This window comes from Cetorhinus maximus, chromosome 1, assembly GCF_964194155.1.
Source record: "Cetorhinus maximus chromosome 1, sCetMax3.hap1.1, whole genome shotgun sequence".
In the NCBI taxonomy this organism is placed as follows: domain Eukaryota; kingdom Metazoa; phylum Chordata; class Chondrichthyes; order Lamniformes; family Cetorhinidae; genus Cetorhinus; species Cetorhinus maximus.
The window spans coordinates 211,973,971-212,001,196 of NC_135879.1; the positions used below are offsets into that span (position 1 = coordinate 211,973,971).

The 27,226-nt window shown below is 42.6% G+C and overlaps 1 protein-coding gene across 5 annotated transcripts in view; it reads left to right on the forward strand.

The window, feature by feature from the left end:
- The window catches only part of dym (dymeclin), a 531,615-nt gene that overhangs the window by 105,780 nt on the left and 398,609 nt on the right, over positions 1 to 27,226 (forward strand). For all 5 annotated transcript variants that reach the window (XM_078552754.1, XM_078552781.1, XM_078552773.1 and 2 more), the window contains exon 8: positions 2,700 to 2,842. In XM_078552754.1, coding sequence (XP_078408880.1) covers positions 2,700 to 2,842 — 143 coding nt within the window. The remainder of the gene's footprint in view (positions 1 to 2,699; positions 2,843 to 27,226) is intronic.

Below are 27,226 nucleotides of genomic sequence, written 5' to 3' on the forward strand. Positions count from 1 at the left end.
TTGATTATATTATGCATTTCTAAATGCTGTGCAATTACATCCTTTATAATAGACTCTTGGGGCTATTCTCCTTGGAGAGAAGAAGGCTAAGTGGAGACTTGATAGAGATCTTCAAAATCATGAGGGGGCTGGACAGAATAGATAATGAGAAGCTGTTCCTGCCCATAAAAGGATCAAGAATGAAAGGGCACAGATTTAAAGTGATTTATAAAAGAAGCAAATATGACGTGAGAAAAACTTTTTCACACAACAAGTGGTTCGGGTCTGGAATCCACTGCCTGGAAGTGTGGTGGAGGCAGGTTCAATCGAAACATTCAAGACAGCATTAGATGATTATTTGACTAGAAACAATGTGCGAGGGTACGGGGAAAAGGCAGGGCTATGGCACTAGGTCATAATGCTAATTTGGAGAGCCGGTGCAAACACGATGGGTCAAATGGCGGTCTCCAGTGATGTTAAAGTTCTGTGATTCTAACATTTTCCCAATGACGGATGTTAAGCTAACTGGTTTATAGTTAACTGTTTTTGTCTCCCTCCCTTTTTGAATTGGTAGTTTTCCAATCGCATAGAACCATAGAAAAGTTGCAGCACAGAAGGAGGCCATTCAGCCCACGTTGTCCATGCCAGCCCAAGGACACCCAGGTGCCCTTTCTAATCCCACCTTCCTGCACCCGGCCCATGGCCCTGCAGCTTACAGCACTTTAGGTGCAGATCCAGGTACTTTTTAAAAGAGTTTAAAGTTTCTGCCTCTACCCCTGGGACTTTTCCAGAATCTAAGGATTCTTGGAAGATTGAGATAAACTGAAAACCAAAAATTTCATTAAATCCCACCCATCTCCATGGCAATGTGACACACACAGCCTCTTCCCAGGTAGAAATACAAATTAATTACCTTTTAATTCCAAAGCTTTCCTTAATTCTGGGAAACCATATAGCTTTTACTGGCATAACTACAAACTCATATCTCCGTTTCTTTAGCTAAGTAATCCCACCTGCTATTTATGACATTACTTTTCTAGCTGTTAACCTCTTAACACAGCCCCAATCTTTTAATTGTAATAAACTCGAAGCTTGTTTGAATTGCTTTTACTTCAGGGGTTCTTTACCAGTTTTTAAATCAGGTGCCCCCATTTTCTACAGTTAAAACTTTAATTCCTAAAACTAAAATTTATATTCTAAAACATATATGAATTATTTTCTTAAAAGAAGGGCAATGAATCTTCACTGAGAGACCATGTGTTGTAATGTGTTGTCCACTAAAGATCATGGTGGGCAGCATCATATATACAAAAAGTCAACATGAGAGTAACACAGCATATTGGTGGTTTCCTCTGCAGTAGGTTCTTGATCTCAACGGTGCCATTTTGTGAGTAACAAAGTAGAGATTAATTATTTTCTTACAAGGAGGGTTGGAAAAATAATGCGTGTAAAAGGGGATAAGGAGTGGAATCATTCATTCCAGACTGCATTTGCTGAACTCAGAACAGCTAGTTATAGAGTGGCATTTCCAGAGGCTTGGGCCTAGGTTGCTTTCCCTTTGAAGAAATGACTGTAGTTCTTAATCAAAAAAAGTCAACACTTCAGATATTTATCCACTATTGCTCACTTGAGCCCTGTCAGGCAACAATAAGGACCTGTACTTCCTAAAAGAGGATGCTGCATGTGAACATGCACTGCTGAATGTTGCTCACACTCTTGTAATTACTGAAAAATTTTAATTTAAACTACACTGATCATCAATGTCAGAGAATGGGTTGTTTGATAACAATGTTAAAATATGGCTTTATGTTGCAAGGTATAGTTGCTCTGCATTCTTAGGTTAATGTTTGAGAGGTTACAGGTCAGATTTCAGACTAGAACACTGGATACTTTCGTGGGAAAGTCAGTTAAGAAGCTGCAGTTACACTAGCTAAATTTATCACCTAGGTGTGATAGAGCAATTTGCATTGTATAATTTGTGTAATGTACAGTGTTGACATACTGGCCAAGAGTTTTTACTTTGGAGACACTTGATGATCCAGGCGTGAATTGTACTTTAACTTGTGATAGTTTTGCAAAGCAAATTTTTTGCTCAAGTTTCTGCTCAAGCTCACTAGCTTAATGCTGAATGTAAAATCTTACATGAAGAAGTGCAATTGGGCAGACTTTTAAAAGAATTGGATTAAAAATATTCTTGGGTGTTTTTAAGAGTGGAAACGTGCTGTTTTATCCATGCAGCTGAAAAAGGGTTTATTACAAAAAATAAGCATTTTCAAGAGTAACAAGATTTTAAATAACTGAAAACGATTCATACAAAACCATTAACAAGTTACATTGGTGTACAGTAGTCACTTTATTAGTAAATTTATTAAAAATAGCTTTTTAAAAGATGCCTATTCATTTTAAGAACCTCCTCAAAGGCCTACAAATAGATGAAACTAGCAGAAACTCACCATGGTGATTAATTTGATCTCAAGGTGTGGCTAGTTTTGTGGGTATGGCCTGGTTCCAGCATGATGTTTTTAAACTGGCTGAAAAGATCATGGAAATTTGATTTCTGATGGATGTAATTTTCACTTGAAATTCCTTGATCTTTTGCTGTATGTTAGCTAATTTTGAGTGCACACTAGTGGAAACTCTAGACCACTGTTTTAAGGTAGGAATAGATGGGAATTATCAGTGATACATATTTGAGTTTTTACTTTTTCTTCTTTTCACAGCCTCCAGTATACTAGCAGAATTGTAAAAACATTACTTTACAACTTCATTAGGCAAGAGAAGTGTCCACCTCCGGGGTCTCAGGTTCTTGAGCAGACATCTGAAGGAAGTGGCTTGCTATATGGCTTTGCATCTGGTGTGGCATGTAAGTATGTTGTATTTGATTACTGAGTTATAAGTACATATCTTTTTTAATAGAATAAAATCATAGAATGGTTACAGCTCAGAAAGTGGCCATTTGGCACCTGAGTCCATGCCTGTTCTTTTGAAGAGCAATTTAGCTAGCCCCACTCCCCTAGTCCCACTCCCCTGTCCTATCGGTGTAGCCCTGCAAATTTTTTTCCTCCTATAATTTTTCAATTCTCCTTTAAAAGCTACAGTTGAATATGCCTCCACCACAGTCTTAGGCTGTGTGTTCCAGATCCTAACCACTTGGTGTCTCGGTCCTTTTGCTAATCACCTTCAATCTCTGTCCTCTGATTCTCAATCGTTCTGCCAATGGGAACAAGTTCTACCTATTTACCCTGTCTGGACTTCATCATCATTTTGAACACCTCTATCAAATTTCCTCTTACCTTCTCCACGAATGAGAACAACCCCAGCTTCTCCAATTTATCCACATTACTGCTGTCCCTCACCGCTGAACCATTATTGTGAATCTTTTCTGCACCATCTTTAAGGTCTTTACGTTCTTCCAAAAGTGCGGTTCCCAGAATTGGATATAATGTTCCACTTGAGGCCGAACTGGTGTGTTATAAAGGTTCACCAGAACCTTTTTGCTTTTGCACTTTATACCTCTGTTTATAAAGCCCAGGGTGCTGTATGCCTTTTTAACTACTTTCTCAATTTGCACTGCCACTACACACACATCCCAGGTGTCTCTATTCCTGTACTCCCTTTAGAATTGTACCCTTAAGTTTAGATTGTCTCTCTTCCTCCCTACCAAAATATATCCCTTCACGCTTCTCTGCATTAAATTTAATCTGCTACATGTCTGCCCATTCCTCCAGCCTGTCTATGTCCTCTTGAAATCTATTGTTATCCTCACAGTTCAGTGCTTCCAAGTTTTATGTCATCTGCAAATTTTGAAATTGTGCGCCATACACCTGATTCCAGGTTATTAATAGATTTAAGAAAAGCCGTGGTCTTAGCAATGAATTCTGGGGAACTCCATTGTATATTGTATGAGAAGAGAGTGCTGATTGATTGGCAAGTGGTATGGTGGAGGTGTTGCCATGGCGAATGCACCAGTTAATAGTGGCTGAAGTTTAACTGCCAAGCATTGTTTGAAATTTTAAACCAGGCAGCTTGACTCTGGTCAGGCCATTGCTCTGAGGAATGAACCAGCGAATGGCTATTTGTTTAGCTGGAACGGATGCAATGTGTACACATGTTCTTTCTGTATGTCATGAGAAATGTATCTTCGATAGAATGACACATAACCTCCTACTACTTGAATATTTTCGTTATGTAGATGATATGTTTGCTATATTTAAATCCATAACAGCACGTAATAATTTCCTTGCATGTCTCAATGGGCTCCATCCTGTGCTCAAATTCACCTTTGAAATGGAGCAGTCAAATGAGCTCCTCTTCCTTGTCGGGTGTTCTCTACCATGGTCTACCGCAAGCCTACCTTCACTGGTCATTGCATGCTTTGGGATTCTTACAGTTCCATGTACTATAAGATTAGCCTTATAGGCAACCTTGTAAATAGAGCCCAAGCCATTTGTTCACCATGCAAGCTTGATGCTGAAGTAGGGTACATTGAAGACATCCTGCGAGATAATGGCTACCGTGATCAGATCATTCATGCTGTATATCTAGAGGAGAGTGCGAGAGGAGGACCCCGAGCCAGGCAGCCAGGAACACCTAGAGGAGAGTGAGAGAGGAAGACCCTGGGACAGGCAGTTTTTTTTATTAATTCATGGAATGTGGGCTTCACAGGCTGGGCCACTATTAATTAATGGGAAATTAATATGAAAATACAACAACTTCACTCCTTGAGTTTCATGATTAAGGACGAGCATAAGGTTACTTTCACTTCTGTGCGCTCTCATTTTCAAGAATAATCTGTGTTTGGTTCCCTATCATATTCCTTCTTGAAGTCCATGTAGAGAACATCCTTAGGCACTTTCCTATCCACCACGTTAGTAACTTCCTCAAAAGAAAATTCAACTAGATTAGTCATGATCTATCCTTCATAAATCCATGCTGATTCCCTTTGATCAGTCAATACTTCTCCAAGTGAATTGCCCTGCCACCCCGTCTCTGAAAGATTCCAGCACCTCCTGCATGTTGAATTGACAGTTTTGTAGTTACTTGGGTTTTCCCTCCTTCCCTTCCTTTAAGAATGAAGTAACAATTTCAATTTTCCAATCCAAAGGCACAATTCCTAAATCTAAAGAGTTTTGGAAAATAGTGACTAATGCAGCTACAATCTTGCAGTGGGTGGAGGAGAATCCAGTTGTCATGGTCCATGTAGGTACCAATGGCATGGGTAGAACTAGGAAAGAGGTTCTGCAAAGTCGGTATCAGGAGTTAGGAACCAATTAATAAACAGAACCTCAAAGGTAATAATCTCTGGATTATTACTTGAGCCACGTACAAATTGGTATAGGGCAAATAAAATTAGAGAGGGAATGCGTGGCTCAAAGACTGGTGTGGGAGAAGTGGGTTCTGGTTTGTGGGGCACTGGCATCACTGGGGAAAGTGGGGGCTGTATCGTTGGCATGGTTTACACCTGAACCGTGCTGGGACGAGTGTCTTTGCAAATCGTATAACTAGGGAAGTTAGGAAAGAGGGGCGAAGGATCAAACTTGGGTACAGGTAGCAATTCAAGGTCAAGACAGGAGAGCAAAATAATAATATGAGCAATGAGGGACATAGAACGGCAGGAAGGGACAGAGAGGAAAAAAAACCAAAGAATACATCAACAGTCAAGACTAGATGTTACAAAGATAACAAAAAGTCAAAACTGAAGGCTCTCTATCTGAATGCACATAGCATTCATAACAAAGTGAATTGATGGTCCACATTGAAGTAAATAAATATGATCTCATAGCAATTACAGAGACATGGCTGCAGGATGACAGATTGGGTCCCTAATATTGAGGGGTACATGACATTCAAGAAGAATAGGAAGCTAGGTAAAGTTGGAGGGGTAACACTGTTAATAAAATAAGGTATTGGTGCTATTGTTAGAGATGACCTTGGTTCAGGAGATCAGGATGTAGAATCGGTTTGGGTGGAGATGAGGAATAGTAGGGGAATAAGTCATTAGTGGGAGTGATTGACAGGCCCCCTAACAATAGCCACAGTGTAGGACAAAATATTCAAGAGAAAATATTTTGTGCTAATAATAAAGGGACAGCGATAATCATGGGTGATTTTAATTTATACATAAACTGGAAAAATCAGATTAGCAGTAGTAGCCTGGATGAGGAGTCCTTAGAATGCGTTCAGAATAGTTTCTTAGAGCAGCATGTTCCGGAACCAACCGGAGAGCAAGTTATACTAGACTTGGTATTGTGTAACTTGACAGGATTAATTAATGACCTCAGAGTGAAGACACCCCTAGGTAGCAGTGACCACAATATGATTGAATTTTACATCCAGTTTGAAAGGGAAAAGTGTGGGTCTAAGACTGGTATCTTAAACTTAAATAAGGGCAACTATGTGGGGATGAAAGCTGAGCTTGCTGAAGTGGGCTGGGAAACTAAGCTAGAGGATAGATCAGTAAAGAAGCAGTGGCAAACATTTAAGGGGATATTTCAGAGTATTCAGAATAAGTACATTCCTATTATAAAGAAAAATTCTAAAGGGAGGACCCATCATCTGTGGCTAACTAAAGAAGTTAAGGAAAGCATCAAACTTAAGGAAAAAACATATAACTCCGCAAAGATGAGTGGCAGGACAGATGATTGGACAGAATATAAAGAACAGCAGAGAATGACTAAAAGGTTAATCAGGTGAAAGAAATTAGTGTATGAGAGGAAGCTAGCTAGATATGTAAAGCGGATAGCATGAGTTTCTGCAGGTATTTAAAAAGGAAAAGAGTAAGTAAAGTGAGTGTTGGTCCTCTGGAGAGTGACAGTGGAGGGTTAATAGTAGATAATAAGGAAATGGAAGAAGAAATTAACAAATATTTTGCTTGTGTGTTCACCATAGAGGATACAAAAACATTCCAGTAATAGCTGCAAATCAGGAGGTGAAAGGGAGAGAGGAACTTGGTGAAATTGAAATCACTAGGGAAACGGTATTGAGCAAATTGATGGAGCGGTGGGCTGGCAAGTCTCCGGGTCCCGATGGACTACATCCTAGGGTCTTAAAAGAGGTGGCTAACGAGGTAGTAGATGTGTTGGTGTTAATTTTCCAAAATTCGCTAGATTCTGGAAAGGTTCTATCAGACTGGAAAGTGGCAAATTTAAACCCTCTATTCAAGAAGGGAGGGAGACAGAGAATAGGAAACTTTAGGCCAGTTAGTTTGACGTTTATCATGGGGACGTTGTTAGAATCGATCATTAGGGAGGTTATAGCTGGGCACTTAGAAGAGCTCAAGGCAATAGGGAAGAGTCAGCATGGTTTTGTGAAAGGAAAATCATGTTTAACCAATTGATTGGAGTTTTTTGAAGGAGTAACATGCGCAGTGGATAAAGAGGAGCCTGAAGGCATACTGTACTTGGATTTCCAGAAGGCATTTGATAAGGTACCACATCAAAGGTTATTAAGGAAAATGAAAGTGCATGTTGCAGGGAGTAACATATTAGCATGGATAGAAGATTGGCTGGCTTGCAGAAAGTATGCATAAATGGGTCTTTTTTGGATTGGCAGGATGTGACGAGTAAAGTCCCCCAGGGGCCTCAACGTTGTGCGATTAACATCAATGACTTAGATAGGGAGAGTGATGACACGGTAGCTAAATTTGCAGATCACACAAAGATAGGTAGGAAAGTATGTTGTGAAGAGGACATGAGGTCGCAGATGGATATAGATAGGTTGAGTAAGTGGGCAAAGACCTGGCAAATGGAGTTTAATGTGGGAAAATGTGATGTTTTTCACTTTGGCAGGAAGAACAAAAAAGCATAGCATTACTTAAATGGAGAACAGCTGCATAATTCTGAGGTGCAGAGCTGTCTAGGTGTTCTGGTACATGAGTCACAAAAAGTTAGTATGCAGGTACAACAAGTAATTTAGGCGGCTAATGGAATGCTATCCTTTATTACGAGAGGGATTGAACATAAAGGTAAGGATGTTATGCTTCAGTTATACAGGGCATTGGTGAGATCACATCTCAACTACTGTATGCAGACCCGGAGCCTCCTTATTTAAGGAAGGATGTAAGTGCATTGGAGATGGCTCAGAGGAGGTTTACTAGATTGATACCTGGAATGAGTGGGTTGCCTTATGAGAAAAGGTTGGATAGACTGGGCTTGTTTCCACTGGAGTTTCGAATAGAGAAGGGTGATTTGATTGAAGTATACAAGATCCTAAACGGCCTTGACAAGGTGGACGTTGAAAGGATGTTTCCTCTTGTGGGTGAGTCCAGAACTTGGGGGCACTGTTTTAAAATTAGGGGTTGGCTTTTTAGGACAGAGATGAGGAGAAATTTTTTCTGAGGCCTGTGCGACTTTGGAATTCTCTGTCTCAGAATGTTGTGGAGGTGGGCTCATTGAATATTTTTAAGGCAGAGGTAGATAGATTCTTGTTAGGCAAGGGAATCAAAGGTTAGCGGGGTTAGATGGGATTGTGGAAATTGAAACACACGAAGATCAGCCATGATCTTATTGAATGGCGGAGCAAGATCGATGGGCCGAATGGTCTACTCCTGTTCCTATTTCTTATGTCCTTATGTACTAATCTCCTCACCTATAATTTTCCTCACTCCCTTTTTTGCTAGTATTGCTCCAGAGCTCCCCTCCATGATTTATTTTAGGTTCCCTTGTACACTGATGTTTTGTTCTCTTCCTTCACTACAAAAACATTAGAAGGTACATGTCTGCCATTTCCTTTTTTGTTAGCTTGATTCTCTTACCTCGTTTGTTGACCACCATTACTTAACTGCATATTTGGAGTCAGTGCCTTTAACAGGCATAATTAGTTTCGTATTGTACCAAAAATTTGTTTTAAATCTTCCTCTTTGTAGGCTCACCCTTTAACAGTTCAATCCAGTTTACTGTGGTCTTTTCATTTCTCATTGCTTTGAAGTTTGCAAAACTTAAATTGGGATACTTCCCCCACCCCCTGAGCCCAATATCTAATTTAGTTATTGTGTGATCAATATTTACAAAGGTAGCAGATCCTTAACTAATTCTGGTTTGTTATTCATGAATAAATCCACTATGGCATATTTCCCTTTTGGTTCTAAAACACAAAATTGCCCTTAATACCCTCTAGAAATTCATTGCCTTTTTCTGCATCTCAGTCTGTGTGAAAATTGAAATGTTCCATTATGACCATCTTGTTTTTGCTTCTTGCTAAGTGTAACTTAGTACATATGAATAAGGAGCCCTCAAGCCTGCTCTGCCATTCAATAAGATCATGATTGATCTGATTGTAACCTCAACTTCACATTCCTGCCTACCCCAGACAACCTTTCATCTTATCATCTTTGTGAAGTATGCATGCATATATGATATGTAAGTTTGGTAATATGCTCTCACTTGTACCCATCTTATTATTCATGTGGAAAGGTTTTAATTGCATTTTCATATTGTTAAGTTTGAAGGATTTTGAGGAAAGGAAGAAAAATTATCAGTGAAGTCAGTATTTCTGAGAAGTAGAAATTATGTAGGGCTCAACTATTTGTTTAAAAATCATATATTGCTTTTAATGAGGCGATTGTCTGTATTGTCATCATAGGTGCCATTTCTCTTCCACTCCACTCCTCCCAAAATATATGTTGGACTGCTCTAAATAGTAGTTCAACTTGAATTACAATTTTATGATGTAGATTCCTCCTGCCTTCCACTTAAACAAGAAATTAACTACTTCCCAAGAATGCTCAGCTTATTAGTTGACTAGTTAAGTGCAATTATACTTGCTCTTAAATGGGTTCATTTTCCTGATTCTACATGGAATGTCTCTGGTAGTAAAACATATCGCATATGAAAGTGAAAGATTTAAAAAGGTTAATTTTTGGTAAATAATGGTGAGGTGTGTCAGTACCTGAAAAAGTACTTCTGGAAAAAATAAATGCAAGAATCCTCTTCATTCCAGCACCTGACAATGACCCCCAAAGTAATAACTACATACTTCAGTCTGCCTTTTAACAACAAAACTTAGCAAAGTGTTTCACAGTGGTGGACACAACCAGATATTGTGCAATAGTGTGATTAAGGTTCATGAGTGAATGCGGCCAAGGAGAGATCTTCAGGAGTGGAAGGAGGTAGCATAATTGAGAACAAAAACAGAATTACCTGGAAAAACTCAGCAGGTCTGGCAGCATCGGTGGAGAAGAAAAGAGTTGATGTTTCAAGTCAAACATGACCCTTCAACAGAAACGAAGTATAGTTAGGAGAGGGGTGAAATATAAGCTGGTTTAAGGTGGGGGGTGGGGGGAGAGAAGTTGAGGGTGGGGTAGTTTTAGGGACAAGCAAGCAGTGATAGGAGCAGATAATCAAAAGATGTCACAGACAAAAGGACCAAAGAGGTGTTGAAGGTGGTGATATTATCTAAGAAAAGTGCTAATTAAGAATGGATGGCAGGACACTCAAGGTACAGCTCTAGTGGGGGTGGGGTGGAAAGACTGGCAAGGTATTAGTTGTAGATTTAACAGAGGCCCGAACAATCCCCATCCACCACTACTCTCCTCCGTCTGGCTGAACTTGTTCTCACACTGAACAATTTCTCCTTTAACTCCTCTCACTTCCTCCAAATAAAAGGTGTGGCTATGGGTACCCGCATGGGCCCCAGCTATGCCTGTCTCGTTATGGGGTATGTGGAACATTCCTTGTTCCAGTCCTACTCTGGCCCCCTCCCACAACTCTTTCTCCGGTACATCGATGATTACTTCGGTGCTGCTTCATGCTCTCGTCGGGACCTGGAAAAATTTATTAATTTTGCTTCCAATCTCCACCCCTCCATCATTTTCACATGGTCCATCTCTGACACTTCTCTTCCCTTCCTTGACCTCTCTGTCTCAATTTCTGATGATAGACTGTCCACCAATATCCATTACAAGCCTACCGACTCCCACAGCTACCTCAACTACAGCTCCTCACACCCCGCTTCCTATAAGGACTCCATCCCATTCTCTCAGTTCCTTCGTCTCCGTCGCATCTGTTCTGATGACGCTACCTTCAAAAACAGTTCCTCTGACATGTCCTCCTTCTTCCTTAACCGAGGTTTTCCACCCACGGTTGTTGACAGGGCCCTCGACCGTGTCCGGCCCATCTCCCGCGCATCTGCCCTCACGCCTTCTCCTCCCTCCCAGAAACATGATAGGGTCCCCCTTGTCCTCACTTATCACCCCACCAGCCTCCGCATTCAAAGGATCATCCTCCGCCATTTCCGCCAACTCCAGCATGATGCCATCACCAAACACATCTTCCCTTCATCCCCCCTGGCGGCATTCCGTAGGGATCGTTCCCTCCGGGACACCCTGGTCCACTCCTCCATCACCCCCTACTCCTTAACCCCCACCTATGGCACCTCCCCATGCCCACGCAGAAGATGCAACACCTGCCCCTTCACTTCCTCTCTCCTCACCGTCCAAGGGCCCAAACACTCCTTTCAAGTGAAGCAGCATTTCACTTGCATTTCCCCTAACTTAGTCTACTGCATTCGTTGCTCCCAATGCGGTCTCCTCTACATTGGAGAGACCAAACGCAAACTGGGCGACCGCTTTGCAGAACACCTTCGGTCTGTCCGCAAGAAAGACCCAAACCTCCCTGTCGCTTGCCATTTTAATACTCCACCCTGCTCTCTTGCCCACATGTCTGTCCTTGGCTTGCTGCATTGTTCCAGTGAAGCCCAACGCAAACTGGAGGAACAGCACCTCACCTTCCGATTAGGCACTTTACAGCCTTCCGGGCTGAATATTGAATTCAACAACATCTTAAACTTCCTCCCCCCATCCCCACCCCGTTTCTTCCCCCTCCCTTTTTTTTCAATAATGTATATAGATTCTTCTTTTCCCACCTATTTCCATTATTTTTAAATCTACAACTAATACCTTGTCAGTCTTTCCACCCCATCCCCACTAGAGCTGTACCTTGAGTGTCCTGCCATCCATTCTTAATTAGCACTTTTCTTAGATAATATCACCACCTTCAACACCTCTTTGATCCTTTTGTCTGTGACATCTTTTGATTATCTGCTCCTATCACTGCTTGCTTGTCCCTAAAACCACCCCACCCTCAACTTCTCTCCCCCCACCCCCCACCTTAAACCAGCTTATATTTCATCCCTCTCCTAACTATACTTCAGTTCTGTTGAAGGGTCATGTTGGACTCGAAATGTCAACTCTTTTCTTCTCCACCGATGCTGCCAGACCTGCTGAATTTTTCCAGGTAATTCTGTTTTTGTTTTGGATTTCCAGCATCCGCAGTAGCTTTTTGTTTTTATCTCTGTGCATAATTGAGGTTTAGGGAGGGCATTTTAGAGAATGGGGCCAAAAAACCTGGAGGCTTTGGACCTGGAGGTGGAGTGGAGCTAGAGAAGATGAAAAAGAAGCTAGAGGGTAGAAGATGCATGCAAGGAGGGCTGAAAGAGGTTGCTGAGGGAGGGAAAGCTATGGAGGGACTAGTAGATGAAGCAAAATATCTTGAAATTCATGTTTTGGGGGATTGCGAGCCTATGAAGGCTGATGTGCAGAGGAGTGATGGCATGTGTATGGATTAGTGTGGGATAGCTTAATGGGTAGTGGAGTTGCGGATGTATTGCCATCTGTGAAAAGCAGAGGTTAGTAGGCTGATGAGAATGTTGGATTAACCAGGTTGGGAGATGACCAAGATATTGCAGAATGTTCATTGGTACCCGGAATGTGTTGTGGAGGTGAAAATTGACAGTATTGGTGGATAGCGCATGGGCTAAGAAGCACTATTCAGGGTCAAATAGCTTGAGTGTACAACTAGGTTAAGGGATGGAGTTAGAGGCTAAGATGTTGAGCTTTGGTGGAAGTCAAAAGGGATGGTTACTAATGTTGAGTTGAAAGGAGGTTTTGCTCATCCAGAATTTGATGTTGGCCATATAGTCATACAATATGGTAGTTAAGGGTGTTGGCAGGAAGATTAAGCTTGTAACCATTGATATCCATGTGTATGTTAATTCCATACACATGAATGATGTTGAGGGGCAGTATGTAGATCAGGAAAAGAAGGGAGCCATGTATCAAGGCTACTAGCACACCCAAAGCTGTGGGGTGATAGAGCCTGGATAGGAGGCAGCTCAGCAGATAATCTTTGTCTTTGGGACAATGAAATAAATAATCTCACATTTTGTGTAATATATCAAGGTTGGGGAAGCAGAAGAAGAGAATTGGGGAAGACCGATGCCGTGGGAAATGAGGAAGTGTTCAGAGTTATAAAATATAAAACTTGGTGGAAAAGATTCTCTGATATTGAGGGGGTATGTGTATGTATTTGAGGGATTGAGAACAGAGAGAAAAGGAGCTGAAGGTTGAATTAATTGAAGATTAGTTGCTGCTCAGTGCAGACTGCCTATTTATATCGCTTTGACATCACCAAACTTCTCTACAATAGTTCTCCACTCCAGGAAGAAAGGAATCGGCAGCTGTCTTTCCAACACCCAACCAAACTTCCAAGTTTCCCTTTTCTGAACCTCTACCCACATTGACGTGTTTGCTGCACTCAAGAGAGGAGGAGGGTGGAGCATTTAGCTAGGAAGTTGAGGTGGACATTAAAGGAGCTTTTGTGCAGGTGGTTAAAGGTGAGATACTCAAAGGAATAGGTTCCAGAGGAGTGAATGGGCTTGATGATGGGATCCATGCACTGTAAGTATGTATGTGTAAGTAAGTCAGGATCAGTGTTCAGGTTTGAAAGTGAATAATTAGGTTCAGCACTGGCAGTCTTACTGTTGTAGCTATTACTTTAATTGTATTTCTTAATTGAAATGAATGCATGGACTTAACAGTTGACATTCCCTCATTTTATGTGCAATTGTTGTGTGTCATGGGGGCGGAGAGGAGAAGATTGAGAAATGAAATATATGCCATTTAAACTTGTTTACAAATAAGGTTGTGTTCCAGCCACAGTTTGCATTTGGATAAAAGATTCATACAAGTAAAATGTAACTCTGAGCTTGCAACTGAGAGGAACACAAATGTGCGTAGAGAATAAATAATTTAAAGCTCATGTCCCTATCAGTTTACATGGAATAAGTCTTTAATGTCATCTTTGCTGTCCTGTTGAGTGTCAGGACATTGACCCTAGACCTTATAAAAGAGCACTTTACTTAAAAGTGACTATTTGGATATCAGTCTCATCTTTAAGCGCCCCCCACCCGCAACCCCCATAACAATGACAAACAACATCTTGCATTTGTAAGTAGTTAATATCCCAAGGCACTTTGACACTGAACCACATAAGGAGATGTTAGTACAGATGACCAAAAGCTTGGCTAGGGATAGATTTTAAGGAACATCTTAAGAGAGGCAGAGAGGCTTAGGGAGGAAATTCCAGAGCTTAGGACCCAGGTAGCTGAAGGCACAACTTTTGAGGTGCAAAAGGTAAAATTGAGGTACACAAGAGACCAGAATTGGAGGAGAAGTAAGATCTTGGAAGGTTCTCGGTCTGGAGGACATTACAGAAATTGAAAAATAATTAGCACTGTGCCAGATCTAAATTTAACCATGTCCAATTTAACTATTTCACCTTCAGCAAGGTCTGCACTACAGACAGATCCATCTAGTAAAATAATAGACTTGTTCGCAAAATTGAAGCCCATAGGATTAAAGAGATGGTGAAGCTGTGGATACAAAATCCACAAGACAGAAAACAGAAAGCAGTAGAGAACAGCTGTTTTTCTGACCGGAGGTAAGTATCCACTGTTGTCCCTCAGTTGCAATCGCTTCCCACCCCTCAATTTGCACTCTCTTCTCATCAACCTCCCACCCCACCCCACCCCACCCCACCCCACCCCACCCACTGGCATTTGTGATACCTTCTTCACTTCCTCTCCGGCCCCACCCCCCAGCCATCTGTGATCTCTTCCCCCCTCCTCCAACTATTTGCATTCCCTTCTCCCACACCCACTCCCCCAGCTGTTTGCAATCTTTTCTTCCCCGAGCCATTTGTGTTCCCACCTTCCAATCCCTAGCCATTTGCAATCCCTTCTTCACCCACTGCCGCCATTTGCAATCATTTCTTCACCCGCTGCCGCCATTTGCAATCTCTTACCTCCTCCTATATCCATCTGTGATCCTTCCTTTCCCCTCATCCCATTTGCCATCTCTTGCCTTCCTTCCTTCCTCCCCACCACCTCACCGTTGATACTGTACTTTGAGCACACCACCACCATCTAATCTCACTTGCTTAGGACTGTTCCCAGTTACTGCTTTGTACCACAGGCACCTGGTCAACTGCATAATTTGCCAATCTGCCCAATGTGAGACTGAGTTAAAAAATTCTAATAAGGTCATGCTTTTAAATTAAGCTGCCTTGGTATTTCCAGAAATCCCTGCCCATGAGCCTGATGTGCCCCTCTGCTCCCTTCCTTCTCTCATATATTTCTCACAGATCTTTTACATCCACCTGAGAGGGCAAGCTGGCATTCGGCTTAATGTCTCATCTGAGAAATGGTCCTTCTGACACTGCAGCACTCTCACTTTTGTACTGAATTATGCATTATATTATGTCTTCAATTGTAGAAGTGCAGAAATTTTTACATTGATGTTACTAGAATTGAGAGGATGCAGCTACCTGGAAGAATTGAGCAGGCTTGTGTTGCTTTCTTTGGAAAGGACTAAAAAGAGATCTGATAGAGGTCTCTAAATCATGAAGGATTTCTGTAGTGAATATGTGGAGAATTGTTTCCATTTAATTGGGTCCATTAAGTGGGTACAGTTGTGTAATGGTCCTGTTATTGAATCAGGAATTTAGAGATCTGGACTTGTAATCCTGTGTTCAAGTCCTACCTTTACTTTTTTTAAAAGATCTAGATTTAGAAAGCTGGTATGAGTAAAAGCAATAATGAAGCTGTCAAATTGTTGTGAAAACCTATCTAGTTTATTAATGTCTTTTAGAGAACAAAATCTACAAACGTTTCTGGATTCCTAATGTGGTTGACTCTTAACTGCCTTCTGAGCTGGCTTAGTAGTTATAACAAACTGATGAATAAGAAATAAGAACAGGAACGGTCCATTTGGCCTTTTGAGCCTGCTTTGCTATTCAGTAAGATGTGGTCTGATCGTGACCTCAACTTCACTTTCCTGCCAGCCCCCCATAACTCTGGACTCCATTGTAGATCAAAAATCTGTCTAACTTAGCCTTGAATATATTGAATGACCTAACCTCAACAGCTTTCTGGGATAGAGAATTGCAAATATTAACGAACCTCTGAGAGAGGGCCCCCCTTATCACTGCCTTATCCTAAAGCTGTGCACTGCCACCGCCCCCCTCTCTCCAAACGCAGTTCTAGATTCCCCACAAGGGAAAAATGTGTTCTCAGCATCCAGATCAGGTAGAAGGCCCACCAGCAACTTCTCAGGGTAACTAGGTATGGACAAAAAATGGACTTTTAGAGTGAATTTAAAAAATATTTTGAGTGAGTTAAGAACAAGGGAGGAAAAATATAAGATAGCCACCAACAAGCCAAATGAAGAATGTAGGAGGAATTTGTTTATAGTCATAGAGGTCTACAGCACAGAAAAAGGCCCTTCGGCCCATCGAACCTGCACCGGTCAAACAAGCACCTAACTATTCTAATCACATTTTCCAGCACTAGGCCCATAGCCTTGTATGCCATGGCATTGCAAGTGCACATCCAAATACTTCTTAAATGTAATGCCTCTACCACCCTTTCACGCAGTGAGTTTCAGATTCCCACCACCCTCCAGGTGAAAAAAATTCTTCCTCTCACTCCCTCTAAACCTTCTGCTCCTTACCTTAAATCTATGGCCTCTGGTTACTGATCCCTCCACCAAGGGGAAAAGTTCCTTCCTGTCTACTTTATGCCCCTCATAATTTTATACACCTCAATCATATCCCCCCTCAATCTCCTCTGCTCCAGTGAAAATAACCCTAATCTCTCCTCGTAACTAAAACTGTCCAGCCCAGGTATATCTCCTCTGCACTCTCTCTAGTGCAATCATATCCTTCCTATAATGTGGACTCCAGAACTGTATGCAATACTCCAGCTGTTGTCTAACCAGCGTTTTATACCTTTCCAGCATAGCCTCCCTGCTCTTTTATATTCTGTGCCTCAGCTAATAAAGGCGAGTATCCCATATGCCTTCTTAACCACCTTATCTATCTGTCCCGCTACCTTAAGGGACAGGTGGACATGCACACCAAGGTCCCTCTGATCCTCAGTACTTCCCAGGGTCTTACCATTCATCGTGTATTCCTGTGCCTTGTTTGTCCTGCCCAAGTGCATCACCTCACTCTTATCCGGATTAAATTCCATTTGCCATTGATCAGCCCATCTGACCAGCCCGAGTATATCCTCCTGTAATCTAGGGCTATCCTCCTCACTATTTACCAACCTACCAATTTTCATGTCATCCGCGAACTTACTGATCAACGCTCCTACATTCAAGTCTAAATCGTTTATATATATATATATATATATATATATGTCACAAACAGCAAGGGGCCCAATACCAATCCCTGTGGAACCCCACTGGACACAGGCATCCAGTCACAAAAACACCTCCAGACCATCACCCTGTGCTTCCTGACACTTAACCAATTCTGGATCCAATTTGCCAAATTGCCTTGGATCCTACCTTCGTTATCAGTCTCCCATGCGGGACCTTATCAAACGTCTTGCTGAAGTCCATGTAGTCTACGTCAAATGCATTGCCCTCATCTACACACCTGGTCACCTCTTTGAAAAATTCAATTAAATTGGTCAGACATGACCTCCCCTTAACAAAACCATGCTGATTGTCCTTGATTAATCCCTGTCCCTCCAAGTGTAGATTAGTGTATGGTGAGAATGTGGAACTCACTGCAACATTGAGTGGTTGAAGCAGATAGCATTGACTCATTTAAAGAGAGGTTTGATGCATACGTGAGAGAGAGGGATAAAGGGATTTGGGGGCTGGGGCAAGGCAGGTATATACCAGGTGGGCCAAATGTCCTGCTTGGTTTTTCAGTACGCTCTATGTTCATTTTTAAAATAATCCATATCACTAAGAATAAGGGGAGGCGATGGCATAGTGGTATTGTCACTGGACTAGTAATCCAGAGACCCAGGGTAGTGCTCTGGGGGCCGGGATTCGAATCCCGTCATGGCAGATAGTGGAATTTGAATTCAATAAAAATCTGGAATTAAAAGCCTAATGAAGATCATGAAACCATTGTCGTTTGTTCTAAAACCCATCTGGTTCACTAATGTCCTTACCTGGTCTAGCCTACATGGTTGACTCTTAAAATGCCCTCTGAAATGGCCTAGCAAGCCACTCAGTGGCTATCAAAATGCTACAAAGTCACAAAAAAAGAATGAAATCAGGCAGACCTAGGCACTCGAAATGACAACGGCAACCTCAGCCCTGTCGACCCTGCGACGTCCTCTTTAGTAACACCTGGGGCTAGTGCCAAAATTGGGAGAGCTGTCTCACAGACAAGTTAAGCAACAGCCTGACATAGTCACTCTCTCAGAATAGTATCAAACAGATAATGTCCCAGACACCACAATCCCTGGGTATGTTCTGTCCTACTGGCATACAGTCGGGAGGGAGTTGCCCTGGGAGCCCTCAACATTGACTCCGGACCCCATGACGTCTCGTGGCATCAGGTGAAACATTGGCAAGGAAACCTCCTGCTGATTAACACATACTGCCCTCCCTCAGCTGATGAATCAGTGCTCCTCCATGTTGAACACTGCTTGATGATGGAAAGGCTACAGAATGTACTCTGGGTGGGGGACTTCAATGTCCATCACCTAGAGTGGCTTGGTAGCACCATTACTGACTGAGCTGGCCTAGATTGGGTCTGTGGCAGGTGGTGAGGGAACGAACAAGAGGGAAAAACTTCACCAACCTGCCTGCCGCAGTTGCTTCTGTCCATGACAGTATCGGTAGGAGTGACCATCGCACAGTATTGTGGAGACAAAGCCAAGTCCTCACATTGACCATACCATCCATCGTGTTGTGTGGCATTACCACAGTGCTAAATGGGATAGATTTCGAACAGATCTAGCAACTCAAGACTGGGCATCCATGAGGCGCTGTGGGCCATCAGCAGCAGCAGAATTGTACTCGGACACAATCTGTAACCTCATGGCCCAACATATCCCCCAATCTACCATTACCATCAAGCCAGGGGATCAACCCTGGTTCAATGAAGGGTGCAGGAGCAGCAGCAGGCATACCTAAAAATGAGGTGTCAACCTGATGAAGCTATAACACAGGACTACTTGGGTGCCAAACAGCATAAGCAACAAATGATAACAGAGCTAAGCGATCCCACAACCAACGGATCAGATCTAAGGCCTGCAGTCCTGCCACATCCAGTCGTGAATGGTAGTGGTGGACACTTAACTCACTCGAGGAGGAGGCTCCACAAATATCCCCATCCTCAATGACGGAGGACCCCAGCAGAGCAGTGCAAAACGTTAGGCTGAAGCATTTGCTAAAATCTTCAGCCAGAAATGCCAAGTGAATGATCCATCTTGGCCTCGTCTGGAGGTCCCCAGCATCACAGGCACCAGCCTTCAGACAATTCGATGCACTCCACGTGATATCAAGAAACGGCTGAAGGCACTGGATACTGCCAAGGCTATGGGCCCTGACAATATTCCGGCAATGGTACTGAAAACATGTGCTCCAGAACTTGCCTTGCCCCTAGCCAAGCTGTTCCAGTACAGCTACAACACCGGCATCTACCCGGCTATGTGGAAAATTGCCCAGATATGTCCTGTACACAAAAAGCAGGACAAATCCAATCCGGCCAATTACTGCCCCACCAGTCTACTCTCCATCATCAGTATAGTAATGGAAGGAGTTATCAACAGTGCTGCGAAGCTGCACTTGCTTAGCAATAACCTGCTCACTGATGCCCAGTTTGGGTTCCGCCAGGGCTCTCAGCTCCTGACCTCATTACAGCCTTGGTTAAAACCTGGACAAAAGAGCTGAACTCCTGAGGTGAGGTGAGAGTGACTGCCCTTTACATCAAGGCCGCATTTGACCGAGTGTGGCATCAAGCAGCCCTAGCAACGCTTGAGCCAATGGGAATCGGGGAAAACTGTCTGCTGTTTTGAGTCATACCCAGCACAAAGGATGATGGCTGTGGTAGTTGGAGGTCAGACATCTCGGCTCCAGGTCATCACTGCAGGAGTTCCTCAGGGTAGTATCCTCGGCCTAACCACCTTCAGCTGCTTCATCAATGACCTTCTTAAGGTTGGATGTGGGGATGTTTGCTGATGATTGCACAATTTTTGCCAATCGCAACTCCTCAGATACTGAAGCAGTCCATGTCCAAATGCATCAAGACCTGGTCAATATCCAGGCTTGGGCTGACAAGTGGCAAGTAACATTCACGCCACGCATGTTAGGCAATGACCATCTCCAACAAGAGAGAATCCAACCATCGCCCCATGATGTTCAATGGCATTGCCATCAATGAATCCCCCACAACCACCATTCTGGGGGTTACCATTGACCAGAAACTGAATTGGACTAGCCATGTAAATACTGTGGTGACAAGAGCAGGCTAGAGGCTAGGAATCCTATGACGGGTAACTCGTCTCCTGACTCCCCAAAGCCTGTCCACCATCTACAAGGCACAAGTCAGAGTACGATGGAATATCCCCCACTTGCCTGGATGAGTGCAGCTCCCACAACACTCAGGAAGCTTGACACCGTCCAGAACAAAGCAATCCGCTTGATTGGCACCACATCCACAAACATTCACTTCTTCCACCACCGATGCACAGTAGCAGCAGTGTGTGCCATCTACAAGATGCACTGCAGGAATTCACCAAGGCTTCTTTGCCAGCATCTTCCAAACCCATGACCACCTCCATCTAGAAGGACAAGGGCTGCAGATAAATGGGAACACCACCACCTGGAGGTTCCCCTCCAAGTCACTCACCATCCTGACTTAGAAATATATCCCCGTTCTTTCATTGTCACTGGGTCAAAATCCTGGAACTCCCTTCCTAAAAGCACTGGGTGCACGTGCACCATATGGACTGCAATGGTTCAAGAAGGCACATCACCACCACCTTCTCATGGGCAACTGGGGATGGACAATATATAATGGCCCAGCCGGCAAAGCCCGCATCCCATGAATGAATGAAAAAAAGATATATTTCGGCTTCTGTAACATTGAATTCTGCCCCTACCTTAGCTCATCTGCTGAAACCCTCATCTATGCTTGTTACCTCATGATTTGTCTATTTAAATACACTGGTGGTCTATCTCCCATATTTTACCCTCTGCATCGTTAATTAGTAATCTCATAGCAAAAGATCTTCTGGAAAAATGTGATGATGATACAATTAAATTCCACATTAAGTTTCATAGCAGCTTGCTCCAGTCCCAAACAAGAATCTTAAACAAAGTCAATTACATAGGTATGAGGGGAGAGCTGGCTAAGGTTGATTCGGTAAAAAGACTGAAAGGTATTGCAATAAATAAAGAGTGGGAAGCATCTGAAGAAACAATCCAAAATGTTCAACAAAAATACATTCCATTTAAAAAGTAAAGGAAAAAAAAAAGAATATGAGAGTAAATTAGCCAGGAATATGAAACCGATTGCAAGAACTTTTACAAGTATATACAAAGGAGAGTAAAGTAAATGTTAATCCCTTCGAGGCAGAGACAGAAGACATTATCTTGGGAATGAGGAAATGGCAGACATAGAAAAATATTTTGTGTCCGTCGTCATAGTAGAAGACACAAATTAATTACCAGATAGAGGGCAACCTTGATGCTAAAAAGAGTGAGAAACTTAAAATACTTAATATTAGCAGAGAAAAAGTGTTGGAGAATCTTAAGTGACTAAAATCTGACAAATCCCCAAGACCTGATGGCCCCCAGCCTAGAACTCCAAAAGAAGTAGCTGTTGTGGTGCACCTTTAAGTGGGTGTGGTTATATTTTTTGTACATATTCCTAGTGGGGAAATTATGCTATGTATCATGTGATTCAGACTTAGTCTCAGTTTGTTCTGAAGAAGCTACCAATTCAAGACAAATTCTCCAACTGTGTAATACTGCTATCAACTTCTGAAATCCTTAATAAATGAACCTATGTATTTCTGTGTTAACCAGTCCATTATCTGTGATCATGCCTTGATGTTTATCTACTAAGTAAGCACACGGAGAAGAAAAACACAACAGTAACTGCTGAGATAGGGGATGTGATGATTATGGTTTTCCAAAATTCCCTAGAATCTAGAAGAGGCTCCAGCAGATTGGATATTAGCAAACATAACTCTGCTATTCAAAAAAGGATGGAGAGAGAAAACAGGGACCTTCAGGTCAGTAGCCTGACATTAGCCATAGGGAAAATTCTGGAATCTATTATTATGGAAGCCTTAACAATAGTCTTAAACCTTAACATTAGAAAATTAACATTCTGCGGGTTACCATTGACCAGAAACTGAACTGGACCAACCATATACATACTGTGGCTACATAAGCAGGTCAGAGGCTAGGAATCTAGCGGCAAGTAACTCACCTCCTAACTCCCCAAAGCCTGCCCACCATCTACAGGGCACAAATCAGGAGTGATTAGGAATACTCTCCACTTGCTTGGATGAGTGCAGCTCCAACAACACACAAGAAGTTCAACACCATCCAGGACAAAGCAACCGCATAGGGCAAATATGTCTATACATGTTTAGGGCAAATAAGTTTAGGGAGATGAATACATGGCTTAAAGACTGGCCTGGGATAAGTAGGTTCTGATTCGTGAGGCACTGGCACCAGTGCTGGGGAAAGTGGGGGTTGTACCTTTGGGGCGGTCTGCACCTGAAACATGCTGGGACTGGTGTTCTTGCAAGCTGCATAACTAGGGAAGTAGAGAGGGTTTTAAATTAAATAGTGGGGGCAAGGGATCAAATTTGGGAAGATGTATTAAATCAGAGTAGAGAACAAGGTACAAGAGGAAGGTGTTAATGTTCGAAATGATAAACAGACCATGACAGGAAGGGACAGAGTACAATTCTAAGAGTAAATCAGCAGATAAGGCTGGAGGTTACAAAAATAATAAAAGGGCAAAACTTAAGGCTTTGTATCTAGAGTATGAGAGAAAGCTAGCGAGAAATATAAAGACAGACAGTAAAAGTTTCTACAGATATTTATAAGAGTTAACAAAGAGAAAGTGAGCCTGGGTCAATTAATAATGGCACATAAGGAGATGGCAGATGAATTGAACCGGTATGTTGCATTGGCCTTCACTACAGAGGTTACAAATAACATCCTAGAAATAGCTGTAAATCAGGAATTGGAAGGGAGGGAGGAACTCAAGAAAATTACAATCGCCAGGGAAATGGTTTATTTATTCATTTACGGGATGTGGGCTTTGCTGGCTCGGCCAGTATGTATTGCTTATCCCTAATTGCCCTTGTGAAGATGATGGTAAGCTGCCTTCTTGAACCGCTGCAGACCACGTGGTGTAGGTACACCCACAGTGCTGTTAGGGAAGGAGTTCCAGGATTTTGACCCAGCGACAGTGAAGGAACGGTGATATATTTCCAAGTCATGATGTTGAGTGGCTTGGAGGGAAACTTCCAGGCGGTAGCGTTCCCATGTATCTGCTGCCCTTGTCCTTCTAGATGGTGGCGGTTGTGGGTTTGGAAGGTGCTGCCTAAGAAGCCTTGGTGAATTCCTGTGGTTCATCTTGTAGATGGTACACACTGCTGCCATTGTTCGCTGGTGGTGGAAGGAGTGAATGTTTGTGGAAGGGGTTCCAATCAAGTAGGCTGCTTTGTCCTGGATGGTATCAAGCTTCTTGAATGTTGTTGGAGTTGCACTCATCCAGGCAAGTGGAGAGTATTCTATCACACTCCTGACTTGTGTCTTGTAGATAGTCACTCACTGCAGGATTGCTAGCCTCTGACCTGCTCTTGTAGCCACAGTTTTTATATAGCTAGTCCAGTTCAGTTTCTGGTCAATGATAACCCCCAGGATATTGATACTGGGGGATGGTAATGCCATTGATTGTCAAAGGATGATGGTTACGTTTTCTCTTGTTGGACATGGCCATTGCCTGGCACTTGTGTGGACATTGGACATGGACTGCTTCAGTATCTGAGGAGTCGTGAATGGTGCAGAACATTGTGCAATCATCAGTGAACATCCCCACATCTGACCCTATGAAGGGGGTAATATTGGCATGGATAGAGGATTGGATAGCTAACAGGAAACAGAGGGTAGGCATAAATGGGTCATTTTCTGCTTGTCAAGATGTAATGAGCGATGTGCCACAGGGATCAGTGCTGGGGCCTCAACTCTTTATAATTTATACAAATGATTTGGTTGAAGGGACCTGAGGTATGGTAGGTAAATTTGCTGATTGTGCAAAGCTATGTAGGAAAGTAAGTTGTGAAGAGGACATAATTCTACAGAAGGGTATAGATAGGTTAGGTGAGTGGGAAAGGCCCGGCAAATGTAGTATAATGTGGGAAAATGTGAAATTGTCCATTTTGGCAGGAAGAATAAAAAAAACATTAACTAAATGGTGAGAGATTGCAGAGCTCTGAGCTGCAGAAAGATCTGGGTGCCCCAGTGCATGAATTGCAAAAGGTTAGTATGCAGGTACAGCAAGTAATTAGGAAAGCAAGTAGAATGTTATCATTTATTGCAAGGGGAATTGGATGCAAGAGTAAGGGTGTTATGCTTCAGTTATACAGGGCATTGGTGAAACCACATCTGGAGTACTGTGTACAGTATTTGGCTTCCTTATTTAAAGAAGGATGTGAATGCATTGGAAGCAGTCCAGAGAAGGTTTACTAAACTAATACCAGGAGTGGGCGGGCTGTCTTATGAGGAAAGGCTAGGCAGGCTAGGCTAGCATTGACTGTGCTTTAGAAGAGTAAGAGATGACTTGATTGAAATATGCAAGATCCCAAAGGGACTTGACAGGGTGGATGGGGAGAGGATGTTTCCTCTCGTGGGAGAATCTAGTTTTACAGATCACTGCTTAAAAATAAGGGCCCGCCCCTTTAAGACTGAGATGAGGGTTGAGAGAGAGTCTTCCTCAAAAGGTGGTGGAGGCAGAATCTTTGAATATTTTTAAGGCAGAGATAGATAGATTCTTGATAATCAAGGGAGTGAAAGATTATTGGGGGTAGGTAGGAATGTGGATTTGAGGTTAAAATTAGATCAGCCATGATCTTATTGAATAGCAGAGCAGACTGAAAGAATTGAGCGGTCTACTCCTAATTTGTATCTTTTTATATATGAACATTCGCAAGGACAATTAGGGATGGGCAATAAATGCTGGCCTAGCCAGCGACGCCTACATCCCATGAAAGAATACATTTTTAAAAATTATACTGTGATTAGAACAGTGTCATCTGACCGTAGTGAGTGTGGAGACTTTATTTTATAAACTGGACGTGGTGAGTGTGCAGAGTTTACTTTAAAAACCGAGCGTGGTGAGTGTGGAAACTTAATTTTAAACAAAGTGCAGGGAGATTTCACTTAAAAAGAGTGGGAAGAACAGCTGATTGGTGAGTTGGATTGGTGAGCATTTCTAGCCTTTAAAGTAAAATTAAGGTATATATTTTCTGTTTAGGCCTCTAGTCTTTATTTTCTATTAAAAATAGCTTGTTAAGTATAAGATCCATACTGGTGTAAAAAATAATTACTTTAAAGTGTGAACAGTGGGGATATTAGAGGAATTAATCAATAAATTAAATAAAATAAGTTAGCAATGGCAGGACAGTGCTGCAGCATGTGGGATCTGCTGGACACCAAGATGATCCAGAGCGAACACATCTGTAGTAAGCGTTTGCAGCTTGAGGTACTTCAGATCAGAGTTGAGGAGCTGGAATCTGAGCTGCAGACATTGCGCCACACCAGGGAGGGGGAGAGTTACCTAGACACTTTGCTCTAGGAGGCGGTCACACTCCTCAGATTAGGTAATTCAGATTTGGTCTGTGATCAGGGACAGGAGGGTGTGACTGCAGGAGAGGCATATGGGGACCCAGGGTGTAGTGTTCAAGGAGCCACAGCCCCTCCAATTGTCCAACAGTTATGAGGGTCTTGCAAGCTGTGTGGATGAGAGCAGGGACTGCAGGGAGGATGAGTGAACTGACCACGGCACCATGGTACAGGGAGCCATTCAAGTGGGGGGAGGCAATAAGAACATAGTAGTGGTAGGAGACAGTATAATTAGGGGAATAGATACAGTTCTCTGCAGCCGAGAGCGAGAGCCCCGAAGGCTGTGTTCCCTGTCCGTTACTAGGGTAAAGGGCATCCCATCAGGGCTGGAGAGGGACTTGGAGTGGGAGGGGAGGGATCCAGTTGTTGTTATCCACATTGTTACCAATGTCGCTGATAGGACTAAAAAGGAGGTTCTGCTGAAAGAATTTGAACAGTTAGGAGCTAAATTAAAAAGCAGAAGCTCCAAGGTGGTAATCTCGGGATTGCTACCCGAGCCACGGGCAAACTGGCATAGGGTTAATAAAGTCAAGGAGTTAAATATGTGGCTCAAAGATTGGTGGGGGAGGAATGGGTTTCAATTCATGGGGTACTGGCAACAGTGCTGGGGTAGAAGGGAGCTGTTTCTGTGCGACAGGCTTCACTTGAACTGTGCTGGGACCAGTGTCTTGGTGGCTAATTGAATAACTAGGGCTTTAAAGAGGGCTTTAAACTAAGTAGAAGGGGGAGGGTTTTGGAGTGGGGATACGTATACTTTTAAAGCAAAAGGATTTGGCAGCATTGCAGGGCAGCTATTTAGGCAATGATACCCAGAGTGTGACAGGAAGGGACAGAATGTTCAAGCATAAAACAAAAAGCAGCAAATAGGGTCAAAGGGGGGAAAAAAATGATGATAAGGCAAAATTAATGGCTCTTTACTTAAATGCACATAGTATTCAGAACAAAATAAATGAATTAACGGCACATATAGAGGTTAATGGGTATGATCTTATAGCCATTACGGAGACATGGTTACAAGGAGATAAAAGCAGGGAACTAAATATTCAGGGGTATGTGACTTTTCAAAAGGGCAGGCAGAAAGAAAAGAGTGGTGGGGTAGCCTTGCTATCGTACTTATTCCATCTTGTACTAACAAGAAATGACCTTGGATCGGAGGATGTAGAATCCATATGGGTGGAGGTAAGAAATAACAAGGGGAAGAAGATACTGGTGGACATAGTCAATAGGCCCCCTAACAGTAGCTATGCTGTAGGACAGAGAATAAATCAGCAGATAATGAGGACATATAAA